Here is a 24,357-nt window from a genome sequence, read left to right as displayed (position 1 = left end):
CCTTAATTCTGCCTGACATTCGATGAATCAGGACCTCTTAACGTTCTGTGCGGATCAGCAATGTCAGAGGCCTGTGGCAGAGGCCTCACCTGACTTGGGGCTTTCGTCCTGCAGCCGGGATGTTCGTTAACCATCGGGCCCTCTGCACTGAACATCGGGCAGCCCCCCAGCTTCGGCCAGGGGCTCTTTCTGTCTGATACTGTCTTTGGAGGCTTTCTCCCAGAAAAGGAACCACCCCATGACTCAGCCCAGCCCCAAAGTTACCATTTGTTTAATCAAGATAGTTGGTTTGCAAAACATTAAACAGTATTTGATGCCTAGTTAATAATTTGCATTGCCTCCATTTGTTCCTGAACCCTTGCAGACTGACATTCCCCACTCCCCCGTAAAGGCACTACAAGAAATTGTGTTTAGAGCAAAAGAAGGGTCCTTAAGCTGCGGAGATGTTCGCCACAATGTCTGATCTCCACGTTCTGCTGCTTGTGGTTCTGGTGGGACAGACAGCCTCTGGGGTAAGTGTTCTTTTCAAATACCTGGAGTTGAGAGTCTCCGAGGTTATTAGGAAGACCAAACCAGCAGGGTGAGGAGCAATGAGAAATTTAGCTGTGAACGGCTAGTGTGGTCGAGTCAAGTACATCTGAGGGCCAGAGCTGAGGCAGGCCTGTTTGTGCCGAGTGGCCACGAAGCCGTACAACTGACTTGAGCCCTCTCGGAAGAGGGCCTCCACGGACACCTCCCAAAGGAAGGGGTGGGGGTGAGAAAGTCCACTAAGGCCGTGGCTCTCGATCTCGCACGGGCCTCACAGACCCCTTTGAGAAGCCAGTGAAAGCTGCAAACTCTCTCTGCACACGCTGACACACACCCAGTTTGCCAGCCATTTGGGGCAACCCCAGGGTGAGACTCCTTGTGCCTTGGCCCTGGAAGAGAGTCCCACTGGCTGCCAAGGAACCTGGCGACAGGCTGACGTAGTAGATGCATTAGATTTGGAGAGAAGCTCTGTGTGCAGCATATTCTTTCTCCTCTCGTCCCACGACTGTGACTGCCGTGGGTGCCCAAGTGAGCAGGGGACAAAAGGGACATCAGAAGGTCCTGCATGGGGAACTTGAGACAGTTGGGAGCAGATGAGTTGTGGAGATGCCGGATTCTGCTGTGAGCCACTGCGCCCGAGGGGGTCACTGGGTCTCTGTGGTCACGTGAGTGGGACATTCCACAGAGAGAGCACTTTTTTCCCTGGCCCCAGGGGATCGGTTGGTTGGAGTGCCCCACCATACACCAGAAGGCTGTGGGTTCAGTTCCTGACCAGGGCTCATGCCTAGGCTGCGGATTCGATCACCTGTCAGGGGGCTGTATGGAGGGGCTGCTAATTGGTGCTGATGTGTCTCTCACACATCGATGTCTCTCTCTCTCTCTCAAAAAAATTGATGAACATATCCTTGGGTGAGGATAAAAAAACAAGAGAGGGAGAGAGAGCTCTCCTCCTGGAGTTCCACACTGGGTGTGGCTGGAGGCCCAAGGGTGGGTTGGGAGCCAGGATTGGCTCCCCGGCTTGGCCGCATTCCAGCTGTGGAATGCTGGGTGGTGGCATGATTTCCCTGAGCACCGGTTTCCTCTACAGCGAACCAAGTGATGATATCCCCAAACTAGGGGAGGGTCACGGTTGACTAAACAAGGCAACGCATGTAACATTCACTAAGCATCAGCTTTTCCCCTCAAATTTACAGAATGGACCAAAGTTGTCTGCAAAAATCAGAACACATGCCCCTGGGTGGGGGGAGGGGCAGAGAGTGAGCAGGGGATAGAACCCCCAAAAGAGCCATAACCTCTTCATTGCACTAAATACTAACCCATTTTATTTCCCATTTTACTTCCTTGGGCTTTTCCTGCAGGAATCAGATTCAATTCCAGGTTTTCTGATTAACGCGATTCAAAAACCAACAGTTTCCCTTTTGGCAAACTGTACTCAGAACCTACCTTAGCCCTGTCTTAAGCTGCCAAGTGACTGACCTCTGAGAGACTTTCACTTTCCAATGCCCACTTGCTTGCATGTGTGTGTGTGTGTGTGTGTGTGTGTGTGTGGTGTGGCTACGATGACAAATTGTTGTCAAGCTCTCCACATCATTTGATTGCTTGTTGGATGTCTGGGGCCAAAATCCAGCAGAAATATCACAGATCTAGAGAAAAGCAGTGGAAATTACTATCAGAGGCCCACAGGGGGTCCAGAGACAGTACCAGTCAGAAAGAATTAGGTCCTAGAGTTTGCAGGCAAGGAGATGGACTGATGCAGTCTGTTTGAAGTTCACAAAAAGATAATGGTCCCCCCAAATTCCCCCACCTGTTTTTGCAAGCCCCAGTGATTTTTTTTAGGGTTAGCGATGGAATTATAAGTCAACAATGGATAAAAGAGAGAATATGAGAGAGGGCCTTCAGGCAATGAGCTTAGTCAATTCCAAGGAGAGGACCTGGGGCTCCGGAGCATTTCCTGCCCTAGATGTGCGCCAGACAGGTGGTCGGGAAGGCAGCTTGCGCTCCACCGGCCAGTACAAAGACCTCCGGGGGAGGGTGGCCAAGTTGCTCAGATGCTTTGGAGAGTTCGGGGCATCATGGGAGGGATGGCGCCACAGAGCAGATGGGCTGGGTGGCCTCTCTGGCCCCAACTGCTTCCATTTAATGAGAAATGCTGTGTGCCAGGCTGTGTGCTTCCCACGGATCAGTTCATCCCCAGAATTCCCCTAAGAAGTAGGTACTATTATTACTCCCAATGTATAGGTGAGGAGCTGGGGAATTTGGCCTTGAGTCATGTAGCTGGGAAGTAACAAGGCTGAGTTCTAGGTGATGGCTGGTGTCCATCTGTCTAGACTAGGTCTCCTGCCTGCACCCTGGCTAAAGATGAGAATTCTTCAGTCCACAGAGCTTCCGGGTCCTGATCCCTCCCATACGGACAGGAGGCTCTTAGACGAGGGCACTGTTTGGTAGTTGGAGTGTCAAGAACTCCATGCGCCTCTACAAATGAAGAGAAAATCACTCCCAGGGTCTATGATGGTTACCCATTGGAAAGGCCCCAGTCACGCCCCCATGAACTCAGATCATGCCGTGAATCTTCTGAAGGTATCTCTGGCTCATCTTCAACTCTGATTCTTACTCAGGTATTGACCACCCAAAGTGGTCTAGATCAAATACCACTGCAGTGGACATGGATCCGTGTGTAGGGCCTGCCTGGTCTGCTCTAGATTTGTTTGTCCTCACTGGCCAGCTTTGAACACCTGTCCCCAGCACAGCCTTGCACTGTTATCCTTGTGTTATGGATGGGAAACCAGCCCAAAGGTGGTAGATCAACTTCCCAGCCAAGATTGGGACCCAGGTCTGTCTGGCTCGACACATTGATTTCCTTTTGATTGCTCGGCAGCATTTGAAAACCAGAACATTTTGCATAAAAATACAACTCTCTAAGCTTTCTCGAAAACCAGACATCCTAGTGACACGGAGTTCACCTCCCTGCCTGGCAGCGAGGAGAAGCTGCTGCTACTATTGTTAGAAGCTCAAGCCCCATCATTCTCTACCCTCAACCCCCTTTCTGCCTGCTTGGTTCACATTATCTGCCTGGTTCTACCTTGGAGACAGAGAGAGAGAGAGAAAGCAACAGAAAGAGAAAGACAGAGAGCGATCTTGCCTGGTGATTGTTCAGAAGCACCTTGGCTGTTGAAGTATCGGGGCTGATTTCGGATGGTCGAGAAAGTGGGCTCAGCCTCTGATTAATTCAAGTACCCAAGTCTTCATGGCCCCTAGTATGAAGAAGGCCTCGTATGGGAAGATGTGAGCCACCTTTGCAAAGCTTTGATGCTCCAGAACATCTGTCTCTTTAGGCTCAGGAGACGTCACTCCCTCTTGCTGTCTTATGGAAAAGAGATGGACTGAATTTCACGGCACCTTCTTATGGTTTTTTTTTTAATGGAGCCCGTGCATGAGCCCAGCTCATTAGCCTCAGCAGTGCACACCGCTGTTTAGGGAAATCAGCTCGCAGGAAGTACACCCAGGCACAGACATCGCTGTATTTTAAATTCATTAGGGGTCCCCGAATGCACAAGCCATTCTGCTGTCACAGGGAGATGGCGTGGCAGAACATTCGGCAGTGGGGATTTTAAATAAAACATGCTTTTTCTTCATAATTAATATAACAAGTTTCCTGGCTTAGGACTCCGGCAAAGATCCCAGGTTAAGGAAAAAAAAAGAAAAAGTTGGGGTGGGTGGGGAGGGTAGTGTGACGTGAGTGTGACCCCACAAACAAGTTCCAGGAAGAGATTGTGGTGCCAAATGTACTTTTCTCAGTGGCTCCTCGATTTGCCAACGTCCATCAGTAAAACATTTTTAAAAAATCAGCCGCTATTAGTCATCATGATCGTCGCAACGGCAACCATTTATCAGCCATTGTGTGCTTTAGGCTTATGATGTCATTAAAGCTTCCCAACAGCCCCCTGAGGCAGGGACCACCACTGTCCTCACTTTGCAGAATGGGGACTAAGCTCCAGAGGAGATGAATGCCCAGAGAGGGCAGCCCTGGGCCTTTTCAGAGCGGGGGTTCAAACCCAGGTCTGCCCGATGCCAAGCCCCGTGCTCGTAAGCACTGTGGGAGGGGTCGCCGTGCCAGGCACTGCCCGAAACCGATGAGGCCGTCCAAGGGGGTGGGAAAGTGGTCAGAGGTGTCCGTGGCCTGAGACTCGGGCAGCAGGTGGGAGGTGAGGAGGATCCTCTCCCCGGAGGCTCCTTCAACAGCCCCCGAAGCTTCTCTTTTCAGCCCCAGACGCAGCGAGTCTCGTCAGACAGCTAACTGGCTAGTTCCAGCGCTTTCAAAATTTTCATCCTGCCCGAATCCACCTTCAGAAATCAAGTCAGAGCCCAAACTAGTTTCTTCATGCTTTTGTGAAACCGACTCACCTTTTCCCTAGCCAAATAGATGCGTTTTTAAAAGGAAACCGTCGAAACGATAAATGGAAAAATCAAAGAATGCAAGACAAAACGATGTCATTGAATTCTAACTGGCTGCAGTCCTCACCCGGAGCCGGGAGCCTGAAGCCTGCTTTCTCCTTGGTGGAAGGGGAGATGAGCTGGGGGAGACAATGGAAATTCACCACACCCTCCGACTCTTCCTTTGTGAGGGGACTAGAAGGGCTGATGGTAAAATTGAGAAGGAAATGACTTTTCACCTGTGTTTTGATGGTTTGTCACACCCTGGCCAGGAGCCACACAAACCAGCTTGGGTGTCACCAGGGGTTGGTGACCCGCCCCATGGGAAGCACAGAGCTGAGGACGGCCTCAGGGGCGGAGTTGGTTCCCCTGGAGGGCAGATTCTTTCGGCAGCCCTGGGCTGTTCGCGGGGGGTGGATCGGCCAAGAAGGCCGGTGCAGGGGCTTGTGCCTGCGTGGTGAGCCTCAGACTCACTCATGCTTTTGTTTTGTTCGCTCCTTTGCCTTTTTGAAGGGCTTCCAGGTGCGTGATCACATCCAGAAATGAATGTTTGCTTGTATCCAATCCACTTATCCTGGATGGCCTTGCTCCCTACTCGTCAACACCAGCCCCCACCCCCACACCATTTGTCCCAAGTCCCTGGGGTGGCTCATTTGGGCCAATATGTGTTTCCAGGTGCTCACTTGTAGGGCAATCCTTTGCAAATGCTTAGTTGCCCCCTCAGCCCAATACCTACAAAACAAAACAAAACATCAGGCTGGATAAGGGAATTCTGTCTTTTATAATTGGGGAAAGCGAGGTGCAGAGAGAGTCCACAACTGACACAGGAACAGAGAGAGGCCCAGGAGCCCCCTTGACCAGCAGTCGCATGACTAAGAGAGGCACCTTCGAAGGGTGGCTGAGGGCCCGGGCCACCCAGGTGCTGGGTGAAAACACAGGTTCTGGGCCCACTCCAGACCCACGGAAGTACCATCCCTGCAGGCGGAGCCCAGAGATCTGGATTTTTATCGAGCCGTCCAGATCAGAATGGAAACTCTCCACGTCTCCCGATGGGCCTCTTACCGGTCCCCTACCCCATCTGTGCCAAGCACTTGAAGCTGCAGGCCAGCCCTCAGTCAGCTGGGACCAGACACAGGTGACTGGCCTCAGACCGAGGAGACCCAGTCTCCAGTCCTTGCCCTGCCCCAATCTGCGGATGTCCTCACAGGGGTGCGTCACCCTGCCGGGCCCCGGCTGCCTCCTCTGTACATGACGGGTCAGGCCTGTCTCTCTCCACGATGCCCCCCCACCCCCACCCCAGCATGTCCCTGTGGGTCCCGGGTTCACCGAGAAGGAAACCACTGGCAGTGCCTGCTCCTTTGGCCTCCAGATTCCCCATTAGCGCCTTCCCTCCCTGCCCCAAGCTTCAGATCAGAGCAAAGCCACAGTACCTGCCAATCCTAGGCCAGCCTGGCACAGCTTGTGACCTAGAGCAAGAAGGATGAGACTCCTTGTGACTAGGAAGGGCTGAGTGGCACCCCTTCACACCCATTGGGACGGCTAGAGTTTTTACCGTGGGAAAATAACAAGTGTTGGCGAGAATGTGGAGGCCCGGGGACTGTTAGGCTGTGCTGGTGGGAATGTAAAACAGTGCAGCCACAGTGGAAAAGAGTGGGGTGCCTCCTCATCAGGTTAAATAGAATAACTACATGACCCACGCAGTCCACGCTCAGGTATATACCCCCCAAAAAGGGGAAGCAGAGACTTGAACAGCTCTTTGTACACAACACCTGAGTACTATTCGCAACAGCTGAGAAATACAAATAGCCCAGGTGTCCATCGACAGATGAACAAAACGTGATGTGCACTGGAATACTGCTGAGCTGTAAAAAAGAGTGGAACTGTGGTGTGGGCTACAACATGGACAGACCTCGAACACATTATGGAGAAATAAAGCCAGTCACAGGACAAGCGGGCTAGGATTCCACTCACATGAGGTACCTAGACTAGGCGAACTCCTGGAGATGGAAAGGAGAATAGAGGTTGCTAGGAGCTTGGAGGAAGGAGGAAGGCGAGTTACCGTTTGATGGGTATGGAGTTTACGTTAGGGATGATGAAAAAGTTTAGGGTGTAGGTTGTTGCCATGATAACACAGCATTGTGACTGTAATTGATGCCACTGAATGGGATACGAAGGAATGGTTAAAGTGGAAATATATATATATATATTACGTATCTTCTACCAGTTTTTTTTTAAAGGCCTATGAGGCTCTGCACAGCTGCTCATCACATGACACAGCTCACGTTTGCAACGCATTGGGCAGGAGGTGGTGTGAGGCAGAAGCTGGGCTGATGACCAGAACACTGGCAATTCCTATCTTCTGTCACCCGCACCCCTCACCCTGACCTTGAGCTCTTTGCTCAGCAGTGGGGAGCGGCCCTGCTGAGCTGTGCCCTCTTGCCCTGGGCCTGCCTTCCTGCACAGCAGCTGCAGCCTCACCTGGCCCTGGTGCAGAGCTCTCTCCTACCCAGCTGCCCTTGGGAAGAAGACAGTCCTTCCCTGGTGGTCAGTGACATCTAAGCCACTACCATTCACCTGAGAGAGAAGGAACCTCTGAAGGGGAAGGGATGGGTGGGACTGGAGCCCCAATCCTCCACCTACCAGGTGAAAGGTCGTTCTGCTTTGTTTCATTCTAAGCCCAGCTTCCGGCCCCAAAGGGCTGGACTAGCCGCATCTCTCCCCTCCACTGCTTCCCAAGACTCCAAGAGCATTTTCTAGCAGCTCATTCCTGGAAATCATTGACCCAGACCTTTAGCCTCTGCCCTTTTGTTTTGTTTTCCAGAGAGTTTAGAATCTGAAAGGCAGAGGAAGAACCTGAGTTGGAATAATTGCTTAAGATAGCACAGCATGGATTAGACCTCAAGGCCCCTCCCTGTCTTCCCCACTGATCACCCTTCCCTGCAAGACTCCAGACCTCTGGTACTGGCTGTCTGGTGACAAGGGTCACAGCAGTATAGTGGAGAGGCTCGTCTCAGAGCTTTCTAAGCACAGGGGCCTCATCTCTTAATTTAGCTCAGTGCCCTGCCTCTTTCTTCGGGTCAGGGAGTTCTTCTGAGCCGTCTCCTCCACCCTTCCTTCACAACCCAGGCACGCCGAGGTTCCCATTGCTCACAGCCACGGAGACTGAGAGAGCCAGGGCCCAGGCGTAAAACTGGCCGCAATGCGTGTCGGCTCCCGCATTTATTAGCTGAGTTGCTCCAGGCAACTTCATCCCCGCAAACCTGTTTTCTGACCTCTAAAATCGACTTAATTCTAGAACCTCCGTGGTCAATTATCCTGTGCAACAAACGAGACGAAATGCGTGTAAAACCCTTAGCACCAACCTTAGCATATTGTCAGCTCTTAACTATTGTAAACTGAGATCAGAGTTGTCTCCTCCTCCTTCTCCTCTTCCTCCTTCCTTTCCCTTGATGGTCTTCTTCGGATTTGCAAGTCCCTGAAAGAGGACTTTTGTCATTGATTTCCTTGTCTCTGTGTGGGAAAATTGAACAGAACAGTGGAATGAAAGAAAGCAGATATTACGTCTCCTCATGGGACCCCACCGGGCCCGACCATGACCCAGGTCAGCTTCAGAACTCAGAGGCTGGGCGGCAATAACTGGCCGCAGCCCCGGTCTTTTCCACACGGCCCCCCCAGATCCCCAGTATGGTGTTTGGACTGCTACTTTCCACATTTCACCACAGCCTCTCTCCTGGGTGGACCCAGTAATTTACATGCTGAGGGGGCCTGCTTTGGATCCTGGGATCTGCGGACAGGCAGCCCAGGCAGGCTGCGCAGCTGGGCAGCAGCTGTTGGACTCTCTGAGAGTGGGTGGGATCTGAACCCCCGCAGCCACCACCACCAGGCCAGGGAGGTCCTGCTGGGCTTGCTTTTTGTTTGGTTTCCCTCCTGGCTCTAGATGCCAACCAGCTCCAGCTCCTGGGAAGGGCACGTCTGCCACCTGCTGGCTCTGGGCAGCATAACACCTGGCTGCCCTTCCGGCTCCAGTGTATGTGTATGTGGTGGCCCTTCCTCTGCAGAGCCCTCCCACAGCCAACCTACTGCGCCCCCCCCCCCCCAATTAAGTGCCTACCCCTGCCTCGTTTCCCACAGCAACAGGCTGTGGACCTCGAGGCCCCAGAGCAGGCCCTGTCCAGGTGGCCCATGGCCCCGCTTCTGTTCTGTGCCCTCCTATCCAATCCCCGATCTTTTATTTTGTAATTTTGCAAACCTGCAGAGGAATGGAAAGACTAACACAATGAATATTCTTCACCCAGAGAGACAGGACAACAGACACTTTGCCACATTGCTTTCTGTTGCTCTGTCTCGTGTGTGTGTGTGTGTGTGTGTGTGTGATCAGTGGTTTTCTGAGTCATGTACACCCACATTGCAGACGTCCCCTTTACCCCTCAGCTCACCTGTCCTAAGAATACAAACATTTTCCTACAGACCCACCATACCATCGTCACCCACAGGAAGTTCAACATCGAGACAATAATGCCACCTCCTATTGGTCGACATTCCAATTTCCCAGTTGTGTCAGTAATGTCCTTTATAGCTGCTCTTACACATTTAGGATGCAGTCAGGGATCCCATGCTGCATCCTGTTGTGTCTCTTCAGTCTCAGGAAAGAACGGTCTTCAGATCTTTCTTCGTCTTGTATGATGCTGGCCCGCTCAGGGGCCCGAGCTGGCTGTTTTTCAGGAAGTCCAAGCCCTGGACCTGTCGTGTTCCTCGTGACCAGATGCAGGATGGGTACTTTCATCAAGAATGCTTCTTGTTGAGGCTGTGTCCTCGGTACATCACTTCAGGATGCATTCTCTCTTTTGACCTTTCTTTCCTAATTAATCATCTGCCCGGCCCCCAAAATGGGTAAGGAAGGCTACAGTAACACAACACTTAAAAAAAGAAAAAAAGATGGAACATCTGCTGAGCGCAGAGACAGCAAACATACCAAGCTGCCTCACTAGAGGTGGGTACCAAGACAGTGACCTCGGCTTTCTGGCCACCGGGACCCAAAGGGAACGGGTCAGGTGATAGACCTCTGGCTTCCTAAAATAGAAGTCAGCACACTTTGTCTGTAAAGTGCCAGGGAAGAACTGTTGGGTACTGTACTGTCCCCGTCACAGGTACCCTGTCACCACAGCAGCACAGCAGCCATAAACAGTGTATAAGCAATGGGCATGTCCCTGTCCCCATAAAACTTTGTTTGTAAAACCGTAACCACTGGCCTTGGCCCAAGGGGTCTTCATGTACTGACCCTGGATTTGAGCGGAAGAAAATACTCCAGTTACTAAGCGAGCAAAGCTTTCTTATTCTGCTAAGTACTGCCTTCTCGGAGGAACTGTCGATATTGTTATTCATTCAGCAAAACCTGCGTGAGGAACGCCACAGGCCAAGGGCCGCGCTGGTCTGGGGAACTGCGTCAACGATGAGCCTGGCCTTTCTGGAGACCCCGTCAGCCAGCTCGGTGGGCTCACTTTCGCTCTGTTCTGTGTCATTTTGTCTTTCAGTTCTCCCTGATGTCTTTCCTCCTAGACCCGGACCCAGGTGAGTGTGCCCATCACCCTGGGGTCCCCACCAACCCCAGGCTGGTCCTGGGGTGGAGGAAAGGTGACCCACACGTGGGCGTGTTGGCGCAACCTCAGAGTTCTGATGGTTCAGAAGGGTCACTGACTCCTTTGGGGATTGTCCCAGAAAGACGCTCTCCTGGGTGTCTGTGTGTCCATGCACACACTGAACGCTTCACGCGGTTTCCAGTTGCCCGTGGAGACACGTGACACCTGGTCTCAAGGGAAAAACCGCTGATGCAGTTAAACCCCTTCCTTTTATGGAAGATGAAACTGAGGCCCAGAGAGGGGACACAGATGGCCTCGGGTCACCCAGCCCATTGGTGGCTGAGATGAGGCGACAGATACAAGACAAAGTGAGGGTGTCACTGAGCAGTGACTGGTTCCAGGCGGGCCAGCCCTGCATTGCCCCCTTAGGTGGGAAACCAGCCCCTGTAGGCTGAGAGGATGGTGTCAGAGCTGAGCAGGTGGCCCCCAGGCTGACCTGCCCCTGGTGGTGGCTCCCTCCAGTACCCCGACCTGGTCTGTTTCCTCAAGATTCAGTGTGTCCACTCCCCGGTGAGTCCTACTCCTGCACATGGGCTGTCTCCATGGACTTACCCCTCACCCACTCACCTTCTCCCTCTCCCATCTCCTATGCCTGGCGCCTACAGCCAAGCCAAGCCTGAGCAGGGCTTCTCCTCCAGGCCACATCGTCCACTTTTGGTCTCTGACTCTGGGTCCGAAGCCTCCCCTGCTGCTCTGAGCCTAAGGAAGAAAAGTCCACTCCCTACTCCACTGGGGCAGAGGCGGGCAGCCCCTACTGGTAGTGACCAGGACTGGCCACCCATAAAGGACAACAGCTGGGCAGACAGCACGTGGAGACTGTAGTACCGTCTCACCTTGGGACTTACTTGGTGCAAAGATGGCAATTACCAGATTCCATGGAGCTGTTAATGCTCCTCTGCAGCAAAGCCTGAGACAGGCAGACAGACTCGTGTCAGCTCAAAGCAATCAATGGCTGGCCCTCATCCTGCCCCGTGACCTCAGGAGTGTCTGTGGAGGCGAACAGAACTGTATGTGAGCATCAGGGGTGGGTTTTGAGGGGACCTGTGTCTCTCCCCAAAGCAGAGGAGGATGTTCGATCCAACAACACAAAATCCAGTTGCTTGGAGAATCCTATTTCAGAGGGCTCCCCGGACTGGCCACCTGTCTGTGGACTCCAAGGGTGGTGCAAGCCGAGCTGCCTCCCTGGCCTTGAGCACTAAGTGCCCAGGCCCCATCGAAGGGGCTGCTTTGGTCCGGGTGTCAGAGAGAAAATGGCTACAGAACAGTGGTGTCACCCAGTGGAAGAGACAGGAGCATAAGATTCAAGGGACCTCACTCTCTTCAAGCATTTGAAAAGCAGCCCCACCCCTCGCCCATGAGGGGGACTCTGTGGGAAATAAGAGGCATCTTTACCTAATGACATGTTATTGCCATCCACCAGAAAGTTGAGAAAGACATCGACAGTGATTCCGAGTCTACAGTGCTCTGGAATTATACAGTGAACAACATGAACAACTACTGTAAACGGTGCCCCTCCTGAACAGAGGTCACAGAAAAAGGAGTGGGTTCCTTCCATGTGTCCAGAAAGCTTTAATTAAATAGACTCGAGGCTCTAGGGTCAGATTTGATCTGCAAATAGGAAGAACTTCCAAATCACCAGAGTTGTCCAAAAGTCTGCAAAGACTTCTGGACTCTCGTGAGGTAGTGACCTCCCCATCACTGGTAGTATTTAAGCACAAGCTAAAACACAACCTAGCCAGGAGTGGAGATTGTTGAATTTATACCATGAAATTCTGGTCCCCATGAGGACTCTGCCAATAGTTTCTGATAGTGTGGTTTTGGGAGGGACTGTGGAGTATACCACCTGGGCTTCTGGGTCCACCTCAAGGCGTTCTGCCAGCCTCTGGCAGCTGAGTGGGGTGAGATGCCAGGGTTGGTCTTTCTGCAAAGAGCAGGTTAGGTTTTAACCCCCCCGCCCCTTTCTGGTCTGATTTAATTTCACAGAGGGGTTGTACTTTGATGAAATGTATCAGATCCCAGCAGGCTTTTGACAACAACCTAGCCAAGGAAACACTTCTCAAGGCCACAGGCAAACTCTCTTCCATTGGTCTTGCTGGAGACGCTGCACGGTGAGGGTCTTCCTGGAGCAGAAGGTGCCCAAGCCACAACCCCCAGTGGGTGGCAGAAGAGGTGGCCATCAAACAGCACAGACTCTGCCCATCTCCCCAAAGCAGGTGACGCGCAGCCAATAGGCCTGCGGAAATGCCTCTTCAAAGCGGGCTCAGCTCTGCCCAGCCACTCAGCCTGAGCCCATCCATCAGCTGTCCTGCCAGCTGCCAGCGAGGGTCTCCGCTGGGCTCGCCCTGTCAGCCAGATTGGAAGCATCAAATGTAGACGGACAGGGCTGGGGTTTGGTGGTGGTGGTGGGGGGGGGACCGTCTGTGCCACGGTGATGGATGATGCCCACAGGGACGGCATTCCTGGGATTTTCATTCCGTTCCACACATCTGGCAAGCTGTTTACCCAGAGCAGCTGCAAAGCCTCCGTCACAGGAACTCCGGAGTTATGTTTGAGAGACCCCGGGTCTGGACCGCGGTAATCCTGGCCGAGGGACCAGGAGCCTTTGCGAAAGAAGGTTTTCCAGTGCATGTCACCTCCTGGAAGCTAAAACCCGTGGAGTTTCATGAAACGTAAACCCACAAAGGGGCCCCGGCGCTTATAAAAAAAGCACACCAGACATGGAGCTAGGTAGACTTGCTTTCAGATACCATCTCCTGCTGCCCTCGTTGTTGCTTTTCTGTAAAGTAGCAATAATAATACCTATGCCATGTAGGGTTATCCTATGGTTAAATAAGATTGTGTGCAACACATTTATTTAGTGTAGCGTCTAATACGTGTAAAATACTTCACACATAATAACCTCTTATTAGGATTATTTGGGTTAACACAGGATACTCTCACTATTCTTCCTGATAACTTCTAGAAACAGACTCTGATAAATAGACTAATCCACGAGGACTTCTTTTTATAGCTATTATACCTTTTTATATTTACTCTATAGGATATACTTCTGACAGCTGCCCCATTCTTCCCTGAAAGCTCTACCCTTTTCTGTAGCCCAGAGAAAGGCTCAAGGAATCTGTATTTGAACCAGGAGTGTTTTTCTACAATCGTCTAACGGTACTTGGGCCAGTTTCTAGACCCCTACATAGCTCAACAAGCATTTTTCTCACAAACTACCTGATCCAGATCTCATATACTTTCTCTCAGAAATTCCCGGTTTACGCTGCTCCAAGCAGACCCCGTCTTTGCTGGCAAAGCTAAGTGCCCGCTGTGTGCGGGCCAGTCAGAAGGAAGGGCTTGGCAACTTCTGGTCAAGATGGAGATGTAGGTAGGTAGGCTTTGTCTCCTCGAGCAACCACAACAAGAATTACTACTAAATCTCAAAAACAAATAACACCTGGAACTGTTAGAAAATTAAGCTGTTTGGAAGTCTGACAACCAAAGATTTTAAGAAGCTACAGCCATCCAGACAGGTAGGAGGGGTGGAGACGAGGAGACAGGGTGGAAAAGCAAGGTGTGGCGTGGAGAAGCGGCAGCAGCGTTGGAACAGGCACAGGTGGTCCCCCATCCACATATGGTGGGTAAAAATTGGGAGGGATACTTTGGGAGTGAGCAGTCTCAGCCCCAGGCCAGACCCCACAGCCCAGGCTTCCAACACCAGGAAGATAAATCCCCATTAATTCTGGCTAGAAAAACCAGTGCAGGTTGGGGTGGTGGAAGAAACTGCCAGATTTTCAGGAAACTTTACTTGAAGGGTCTGCTTACAAACCCACCCACTCTGGGATTCAACACCAGGACAACAGCTGGAAATTGCACCAGTCACATACAGGGAGTGGATGAAGTGACTGGAAATGGGGTGAGTGCCAGGCAAACCCCCAGAAGCCAGGCAGCAGCACAGTCCCTTCTCCAAGCCCTCTCCCCACATAGAGCCACGAAGCAGTGAAGTGGGTTGCCTCACCCCGGTGACTACCTAAGCCTCTGTCCCACACAATTGACAGGTGTCTTTCATGGGGAGTCAAAGCAGCTCTACTTAAGACACAGAAACAAACACAGGGAGGCTGCCAAATTGAGGAGGCAAAGAAATATGGCCCAAATGAAAGAACACAGCAAAACCCCAGAAAAAAAAAGTAAATGAAACCAAGATAACAGCCTATCAGATGCAGAGTTCAAAACACTGGTGATCAAGATGCTCAAAGAACTCATTGAATATGGTAAACAACATAAAGGAATAAAAGAATGTTACACTAAGTGAAGTGAAAAAAAACCTACAGTGAACCATCAGTGAAGGGAAGGAAGCCGGGATTCAAATAAACGATTTGGAACATAAGGAAGGAATAAACATTCAACCAGAGGAGAAAGAAGAGATAAGAATTCAAAAAATAAGGAAAGTATAAGAAAAGTCTGGGACATCTCCAAATGTGCTAATATCTGGATCACAGGGATACCAGAAGGAGAAGAAGAAGAACAAGACATAGAAAACTTATCTGAAAAAAATAATGAGAGAAAACTTCCCTAATTTGGTGAAAGAAATAGACATACAAGTCCAGGAAGCACAGAGAGTCCAAAACAAGTTGGACCCAGAGAGGACCACAAGACACTTCATAATTAAAATGCCAAAGGTTAAACATAAACAGGGAATCTTAAAAGCAGCAAGAAAAAAGCAGAGAGTTACTAACAAAGGAGGTTCCCATAATATTGTCAGCTGATTTCTCAAAAGAAACTTTGCAGGCTAGAAGGAACTGGCAAGAAGTATTCAGAGCGATGAAAAGCAAGGACCTGCAATCAAGATTACTCTATCCAGGAAAGCTATCATTTAGAATGGAAAGGCAGATAAAGTGCTTCCCAGATAAGGCAAAGCTAAAGGAGTTCTTCATCATCAAACCTGTATTATCTGAAATATTAAAGGGGCTTATTTAAGAAAAAGAAAAAGACCAAAACTATGACCATTAAAATGGCAACAAACTCACAACTATCAACAACCAAATCTAACAAAAATATTAGCAAACAAAATCATAGATATGGAGATCACTTGGAGGGTTATAAGCTGGTGGTGAGGGAGTGGAGAATACGGGAAAAGGTACAAGGATTAAGAAACATAGATGGTAGATACAAAATAGACAGGGGCATGTTAAGAACAGTATAGGAAATGGAGGAGCCAAAGAATTTATATGCATGACCCACGGATGTGAACTAAGGGGAGGGGATTGCTGGAGGGAAGAAGGGTACTGGGTAGAGGGGTCAAAAGAGGAAGAATTGGGACAATTGTAATAACGTAACATAATAACATGATTGGGGCAACCTAAAGAAGGAGGGGCTTGGTCACAGAGGGAAAAATTAATCTGTCAGACACACACATTAACTACATACAGGGATCTGGGCTGGGCCCTGAGGTAGAAAGGGGACTAGGCGTGGCCCTGCTCTTGAGACACCAACTATCACGTTGGAGGAAACAAATCAGATAGAACAAGATACATACTAACCCCCTTCACAGGGGAGAAGTGCTATATGAGATCTGGCCATGGAACCTGAAACTCTGCAGCCACCCAAGCCACTGAGGAATGTTCTAGTATCTAAAATTCTAATCCCATCAGCAACCCTGTAGCCATCAAGCCCTGTGTGTACATTTGTTATTACTGCATAATATACATACTGCCCCAAATGCAGTCATTTTAGCCATTAACAATGTATTCAGATCTTAATTCTTGAGGCCGGTAACGTAGACTGGGGTTAGCTGTGCAGTTCTCCTGGTCTGGACCAGGCTGAGCTGGTGGATTGGCTGGGCTTCCTCACACGTCAGATAGACCTTGGCCAGGACCACTGGCCTTGCTGGTGCCTCTCATGTTCTCTCATCGCCCTGTAGAAAAGGCCACACTTGTCCTCATGGCAGTCGTTGGGGGCCATGAAAGGGAGGAAGAGAGAGAGGAAGTTCACAGGCTTCTTGAGGCCCAGGCACACATTCACCACACGCTATTGACCAAACCAAGTCCCAAAGGCAGCCCAGACCACACATCTGGGGAAACTGGCTTTACCTTTTGGTGGGAGGAGCTGTGAAGTCACAGGGCAAAAGGTGTGGATACAGGGAGAGGGGGGAATCAGGGCCATTTTTTTCCATCAGATTAGTTCAGTCAACACCAGAGGGCGATGAGCCTCAGACTTGGCCACATCTGTCTTCCCTACCTCTTTTTTTAAAAAATATTTTTTTAAATTTATTTTTAGAGACAGGGGAAGGGAAGGAGAAAGAGTGGGAGAGAAACATCAATGTGTGGTTGCCTCTCATGTATCCCCTACTGGGGACCTGGCCTGCAACCCAGGCATGTGCCCTACTGGGAATCGAACCAGCGACCCTTTGTTTCATAGGCCCACACTCACTCCACTGAGCTACACCAGCCAGGGCTCCTACCTCTTCACTACTATTTCATCTCCCTCCTTGGCTAGCTCTCTGTCCCCACCCAACCCAGACAAGAGGCTCCTTTGACAGAGGCCACATCCCACTCTTACTTGTATTACTCTCCATTATTCCCATTACCTTCCTGCACCTGGCATGATACCTAGCCCACTGAGGGTATACAATACACACTTTTCATCTAGACAATGGGATTAAATGCCAACAGGATAGAAGAGACACAGTAAGCTTTAAGAAACCCTCCCAGGAGAGGCTCCCATAAAGCACTTTCAACATATGTTACAGCACATCCCAAGTGCAAAGGATCTGTGTGCCCTTCCTTGCACAGCCCTCCAGCTGATGGCTTCTGGTGCCCTGTGACTGCCAAGGCTCTCCTGATTCAATCCACCTTTACCAAGAGTACTGGGCTCTGGGGAATAGCAGGGGTGTGATTCAAAGCCTGCATGTTTTATTCCCTCCTTAGCTTCCTTGAGAAATGAGCAGACCTTGTTCTGAGGTCTGGATTCAACTCAAAATCCTCCAACCAACAGCTCATCCATCCCTCATCACCCAGAAAAACCATTCCATTCCATTCCATCCACGTAAAACTCTCATCTCCAAATATCTGCAAAGGGGTTGATTCACTTTTCTTCTAATTTACTCTTTATTGTATTTTTTTCCATGGCCATTTAGTCCCCTAAAGGGGTTGATTTTTAATGGCCTAGCCAAAATTAGCTAGTCCTACCCTCCCCCATGGGAGTTCTATGAAAAATTACAGGGGTAATCTGGAGGCACTTATCTATAAACACCTGTTAGAAAAACAATAAATAAAGGATGCACTGCCTCATTACCAAACTCCATTGTCTCTCCCAAATGTCAATTTGAGATCTTGTATGTCAAACTCAGAAAAACATTTTTCTCTCACGTTCTTTCTCTCTTTCTCTGCTTTATCAAACTAGATGGAAAGAAACTTTATTTGCTTCAGGAAGACAATGGCCTTATCTTCAACCCAGATCCTCATCCCCGGAAAGGTGGCTCCCTCTGGGAGCGTTTTCATAGTGGGGAAAAGCAGTTCGGGAGAAATAATGAGCAAGCAAAGGGAGTCTTGACTTGACACTGTGATAAATGAGGTGAAACTCTGGCAAGGAACCAGAGTTGGCAGATTCAAAAAGGAAATAAAAAGATAGTTCCATTTTAATGGGAAATATAAAACAGCCATTGTGCAAAAGTCGATTTTTCAAAAAGCCGAAGAGATAAAGACTATAAGGGAATGACCGAGAGACGAGTGAGGTAACGTGGTTGATAATCCGGCTTAGGTAAAGTGCCGGTCTCGGAGCCATCAGCTGGCTCGGTGGGAGCGCCTTTTCAAGTCCCGCTATCTGCATTTTCTCCTGCCTCATTATCATATGCATCTCTGGGCAGCTTCCGTGTGGGGCTCCTGCCTGCCACACTCCTGCCAGCTGGAGACAGCAAAGTCAGTGCTGTACAATGCACATTTTTTATCGAGACAACGGGATTAAGTACCAACAGAATAGAGAGGACAAAATAAGCTTCAAGTTCAGAGGTGAAGAAACCCTCCCAGGGGATGCTCCCATACGGCACTTTCAACACACGTTGCAGTCCATCCCAAATTTAAAGGATCTTCGTGCCCTTCCGTGCACAGCCCTCCAGGCTGGATGGCTTCTGCAAACTTTCTGCAAATTTCAAACTTCTCTCCATGAGCCACAGAGCTTCCCGTATCCTCCAAAGCCTCAGACCACAAGGAGCTCCAGTCCAGCCTCGCATCCACCTGGTTTTCCCAATTGACTGGCCTAGTGTGAGGTCTACACCTGAGGGAACTCCATCCACTGCCTTGTCTTTCAGTGGGTGGGATCCATGAACCTTCTCAAGGCTGTCATTGGGTGATTCCTAATTAGCAGGATGGCTATCCAGTGGGGATGGCTGGACCCCTTCCCCAAGGGCAAGCATAGATGTATCTGAGGCCTGTAAGAGGCCAGTGGAGGCAGTCAAGCCAGTGGGATTTTGGGGTTCTATGGAGGTAAACTGTCTTAATTTATATCCCACTGTTTATTAGCTATGTGACCTTGGGCAAGTTACTTGACCTCTTTCAACCTCGAGCTTCTCAACTTAAAATAGATATAATAACACATCTAGATTTTTATGAGAATGAAATGAATGGATCATGTAAAATGCTTAGTACATAGTAAAGGTTCAGTAAACATTAGCTGTTATGATGACTTTCTGGACACAACTTGGGAGACTTTGATGCTATGACCAAGGTGACAGTGATATTTCTTTGAGTTCATTAAACCAAGGTGACTAACAAAGTCCCAACAAGAAATTTCATTCACAGAACCACCCAACAAGACACTCAAGGGCCACTGGATATGACCTTGGGCAGATCTTAGATTAGACCTTGGCACACTTTTAGGCCTTGGGCAGATCTTAGATTAGACCTTGGCACACTTTTAGGCTCCAGTCATCTTTATGCTGTTTGTGGATGAGAAAACAGGGACACCAAGAATACAGCTGCCTTGTCCAAGGTCACAGTTAATGGGAAGCCAGGACTTGACCTCTTCCCATTTCCAGTCAGGTGCTCTTGACTCTTATCGGTGCCAGTGCTGCTTTGCTGGGTTATAAAAGCAACCCCCAACACCAAAAAAAAAAAAAGAAAAGGAAACTCAATGATGCTTGACCTCTTGTCTACCCCATCAGTGGGAGGAGCTAGAAAGATACATGCCTCCTTCTTCAGGACTTTGAAATTTGGGGGGGGGGGACACTTGGTAAAATAAAATGCTGATCTATTTGGATCTAATGACTAGGGCTTCCTTGGTCCTGTTTTCTCTCTCCTATAGATTGGACTCCTGACAACTATGATTACAGCTCTGAGTATCAAACCCAGGAAGAGAACATCAGTAGTGCTGTCGACCGCCCCAATAATCCTGACTGGTACTACACAGACAATGGTAGGTACTAAAGCTGTTGGCGGGGTTGGGGGTGCCTCCCAGGAGGAGGGCAGCATACCTGGAGGGGAGCTTATGTGTGACCACCTGCAAGGACCTCCTACCACTCTCTGATGGGCATCAGCAACCAAGTGTTAAGGAAATGACTTAAACTGGCTATTTTTCCAGCTAGAATTATATACTGTGAGGATGGGGGAGGTTCTTAAAGACCACCTCTCTTGCCCTCAAATGACAGATGGAACAAATGAGGCCAAGAGAGGTGCTGACTTAGCCAAATTGATACAGAAAGTCAGTGCTTCATCATCTAGGTCTCTTGATGCTGTGAGTAGGAGTCATATTCAAACTCATCCCCAGAGCTTTGATTACAGGTAGGTCCTAATTAGAAAGAGGAGTCTGAGTTAACATTCAGCATCAGATTATAGCACGTGCACATTTGGCATTGGGTCTTTCCTTCCCTTACATCTGGGCTATGTTTTTTTATTTCAGTTTTCTTTTTTAGAATTGATTATTTAGAGAGAAAGAAGGAGGAAAAGAGAGAGGGGGATAGGGAGAGCCAGAGGGAGGGAGGGAGGAAGGGGGTGGAGAGAGAGAGACTTCAATTTATTATTTCACTTATTTATGCATTCATTTGTTGATTCTGGCATATGCCCTAACCAGGGATGAAACCCACCATCTGGGCATGCAGGATGGTATGCTAACCAACCAAGCTACCTGACCAGAGCTTTATTTCATCTTTCAACTCATGAGAAGCCTTTCACAGTTGTCACGATGTGTGTGTGTGTGTGTGTGTGTGTTCTCACACAGACGTGCTTCTACCACATTCGCTTCTGTTTTTTTGCGGCTTCTGAACTGAGCAATAGGACAGAAAGGAAAAATGCAAAGCTGGTCCAAGCAAAGCCATGTGACTAAACCAGAAGAAGAAATGGAAAGAACTAGCAGCTGGAATAAAAGCTGTGTAACTGTGAGAAGTGGCCTGGAAGGCAGGGCTAAGATATGGGGCATCGGGGGAACATCAGAAGGGACCATCAAAACAAGAGCTGGGCCCAGGGATCCTAGTTCCTGAACCAAAGAACAATGTGTGTGAACAGAAGGATAAAGAATTCCCTGAGGGAAGATCCATTCAGACAACCATGAAAAGCCAAAGGCACAGATGAAATATGACAAAATCTAACTGAACAAGTAGTTGAAGAAAGATGAAGGCCACTGGGTCATTTCCTCCTTGCCGTCAATTTTTCTGTCACCCTCTTGCCTTTGGTCTTCTTGCCTGATGTTCAGAAAGCTTATGTTTCGTTAGGGGTGGGTTTTCTTTCCCAGGCCTGACCTCCACCCCTGGGCACTGGGAGTAGGGGAGGTCTTCAGGCTTGTGAAATGCATTCAGCATCAGAGACAGACCCCGTGCACTCCCAGTGAGACTGGGAGGAGAAAAACCCTCATGATGGAAAGGAGAGTTTCTAAGTGAGAAAGGCCCCATCGAAATCCAGGCCTATGGGTGATAGGAACTATTCCTTCCATCCTGACCTGTTTCCAACCTGAATCCCTGTCCCTGCTCATGCGACTGCCATTTTCCTTGCTCTTTAAAGGCTGTGTGTGTTTGCCCCTTTCCCCTGTCACTGCTTATGTAGTTACTTTCTCATTTGGGTAGGAGAATGAAATTTGATGTGTAAGTAGGAAGTTTCTCACCTCCTATTCATTGTAAACATTGCTTCTGCCTATGTGTCTTAGACCCATGCCTACCTAACCCCTGTGAACACGGTGGAAACTGCTTTGTCAGTGGGGACACTTTCACCTGCAACTGCCTGGCCCCTTTCTCTGGAAGAACATGTCAGAATGGTGAGTGTATCGCCTCTGGATTCACTCTTCTCTCTGAGTTGAACAAGAGGCAGTTTCCTCCTCCAACTCTAGGGGGTCAAGAAGGGCTGAGTGATCCCACAGAAAGGTTGATAACCATGCACATCATATACACATTGTGGATTCTTCAGCATGATCATAGGCAGCACCTCACTGAATCCTCACCTCTGTGTGATAAATAGGACTACTATGCCCATTCTGCTGATGAGAACATTGAGGCTAAGAGGAAATAAGAGATGGACTCTGACCAAGATGTATTCCTCACTAAGGACTTTTTGTTTTCTTTTGTTCTGAGTGTTTCGATTGACTACAACCACAAAATGTTAGTCTCAAATGGGACAGCAGGAAGAATCTCAGGGCACATAATTCCCAACTCAGTTAGAGAAGGGGAGCACAGAGAGTACATGGGACTTACTCGGGGTCACACAGCCAGTTAAGAGAAGAGCATAAAGTAGACCCCTGGTGCCTAACTCCTGGCTCCATGCTCCTTCCTCCTGCTGTCCTTGCTCATGGAGACGATGATAAAAGCTGTGTCTCCCTTTCAAGAGTCCTTGTGAGAATAACATATGCATGAGGAGTACAAATTCTATGGGCTAATTGCACCTCTAATATGAACCTGGATCCTGTTCCATCTAGGAACCATCTAACCAGGTAAGGGGGGCGGCGGGGGTCTTACATATAGAGGGTTTTACAGTTGACTTCTTTCTCCTGTGTCCTCTTTACTTATTTATTCTATTTTCAATCCTACAAGTCCTTTCCACAAATGTTTCAGGATTGTTTGAGATATTGATATAGACATAGTTTCTGTGTTCCTCCCTTAATTTCTCCGAAGAATGAGGAAAACTGGAAATGGAATAAAAAATCAGCTATGAAATAGAGAAACCCAAGTTGCAGCTCTGTTTGTTAAAAGTGTAAAAATTAGCATGGTTTTTGTCACGAGAGAATAACAAAGGCCATGCACGCGGGAAGGAACGGCAAAACACTCATCCATGAGCCAAGGATTAGAGAAAAACCTTGTCCAGGGAGCCCCAGTCTTTCAGGACCACGGACAGAGGCACACACTCTGCCAGCCAGCCCTCCCCCAAACGCTGTACTGCTTAGTTATACAATATCCCATACCTCTGGAACTTCTTTTCTATGGCTCTTCTACAGTGCAGAACAAGTGCAAAGAAAACGCATGTGGCCAGGGTGAATGTCTTGTTATTCAGAGTCCTCCCCACTACCGCTGTGCCTGCAAACACCCTTACAGGGGTGCTGACTGCTCCACAGGTAAGTGCTGTCAGCCCCTTCTATGCTAGGCTTTCTCTGCCCTGGTGTGTGCCTGGGGCCTCTTTACCCTACGGGGGGGCGGGGGGCAGTCAGATATATCTGATGCTTTGATAACATCTATGGTGGCCATTATAACTAGGACTTTTTAAGATTCGTCATCCCTGGGTGGTTACTAAGAATCGACTGATCTGTGTCCCTTCCCATCCAAAACCAATCATCTTAGAAATCACTTCCTCCAGGAGGTCAGCCCTCACGTATTTCTGGAATAGCCGATGGTGAGGAATAAATCTGTATTGAGCCAGGCATTGTCCCAAGAGGTTTACATGCTCTCTCACATTCTCCGCAAAACACTACAGAGAAGGATTTTACAGATGAAGAAACTGGAGTTCAGAGAGGTTGCCTACCTTGCTCAGAGTCACACAGCTATAAGAGGCAGAGCCGAGTTTCAACTTAGCTCAGACTGATCCCTAAATCCTGCCCGGCCCATGCCTCTTGCTATTTCTTACTGAGTGACCTGTCTATTTACATACATTTTGGCACATGGCCTTCACCCACGTATGTGCATGTTCTAGAGTGTCCGTGGGTCTGCCCTTCCCCTTGGGTGACTCATCTTTTGTGGAAGGATGGACGCCAGCGTTTCCTCCTCATCTCACGTGTAGCTCCAACTCCCCGAGGAGACCTCCCCAGCCTCGCTTCCTGTGTTCACAGCGGTTCCTGCGTGCCGGCCAAACCCCTGCCAAAATGGCGGCACCTGCTCCCGGCACCGGCGGAGATCCAGGTTTACCTGTGCCTGTCCCGATGGATTCAAGGGGAAATTCTGTGAAATAGGTATGGGTCTGTGCCACCACTTCTTCAGAATCTCAGGGCCGCCACTGAGGCCTTTGGAATCCTCCTCTGTTTGGGTTTTGTCTGCAGGATGGGACTCAAGTCGACTCCCAAACTCTGCTATTGCCTCGCTTGAGGGCGTGGGGTCTGTTTGGGATAGAGTGCAGGCAAATCAGATACACCTGAACACCCCCTGGGCCTCAGCCCACCTGCCACCAGGTCCTGGGTGAGCCAAAATTGATTAACTGAGTTCCCACCCGCCCACCCACCCACAGTCACTGTATCTCAAGCTGGGTTAAATGTGCAACATTCAAGGCACCTTGTTTCTGGGACTTTGCAGTAAACTCAGAACGATCAACATTCAGGCCCCATACTCTCACCCCCTAATATACCCACAGTCATTTTAGGGAGCAGCACACCTGCTGCTCTCCGT

The 24,357-nt window shown here is 49.5% G+C and overlaps 1 protein-coding gene across 1 annotated transcript in view; it reads left to right on the top strand.

Annotated features, from left to right (window-relative positions):
* The first annotated feature begins 348 nt into the window (after positions 1 to 348).
* HABP2 (hyaluronan binding protein 2) overlaps positions 349 to 24,357 on the top strand; it is a 35,640-nt gene continuing 11,631 nt past the window's right edge. Inside the window, exons 1-6 of the mRNA XM_037063893.1 lie at positions 349 to 512; positions 10,491 to 10,527; positions 19,875 to 19,985; positions 21,705 to 21,812; positions 22,983 to 23,099; positions 23,808 to 23,927. Coding sequence (XP_036919788.1) covers positions 444 to 512; positions 10,491 to 10,527; positions 19,875 to 19,985; positions 21,705 to 21,812; positions 22,983 to 23,099; positions 23,808 to 23,927 — 562 coding nt within the window. The 5' untranslated portion in view covers positions 349 to 443. The remainder of the gene's footprint in view (positions 513 to 10,490; positions 10,528 to 19,874; positions 19,986 to 21,704; positions 21,813 to 22,982; positions 23,100 to 23,807; positions 23,928 to 24,357) is intronic.

Source organism: Sturnira hondurensis, unplaced genomic scaffold, assembly GCF_014824575.4.
Source record: "Sturnira hondurensis isolate 20B ecotype Veracruz unplaced genomic scaffold, ASM1482457v3 Scaffold0014854, whole genome shotgun sequence".
In the NCBI taxonomy this organism is placed as follows: Eukaryota; Metazoa; Chordata; class Mammalia; order Chiroptera; family Phyllostomidae; genus Sturnira; species Sturnira hondurensis.
The sequence above is the reverse complement of the archived record's forward strand: the minus strand, read 5'-3'. Positions and strand labels throughout refer to the sequence as shown.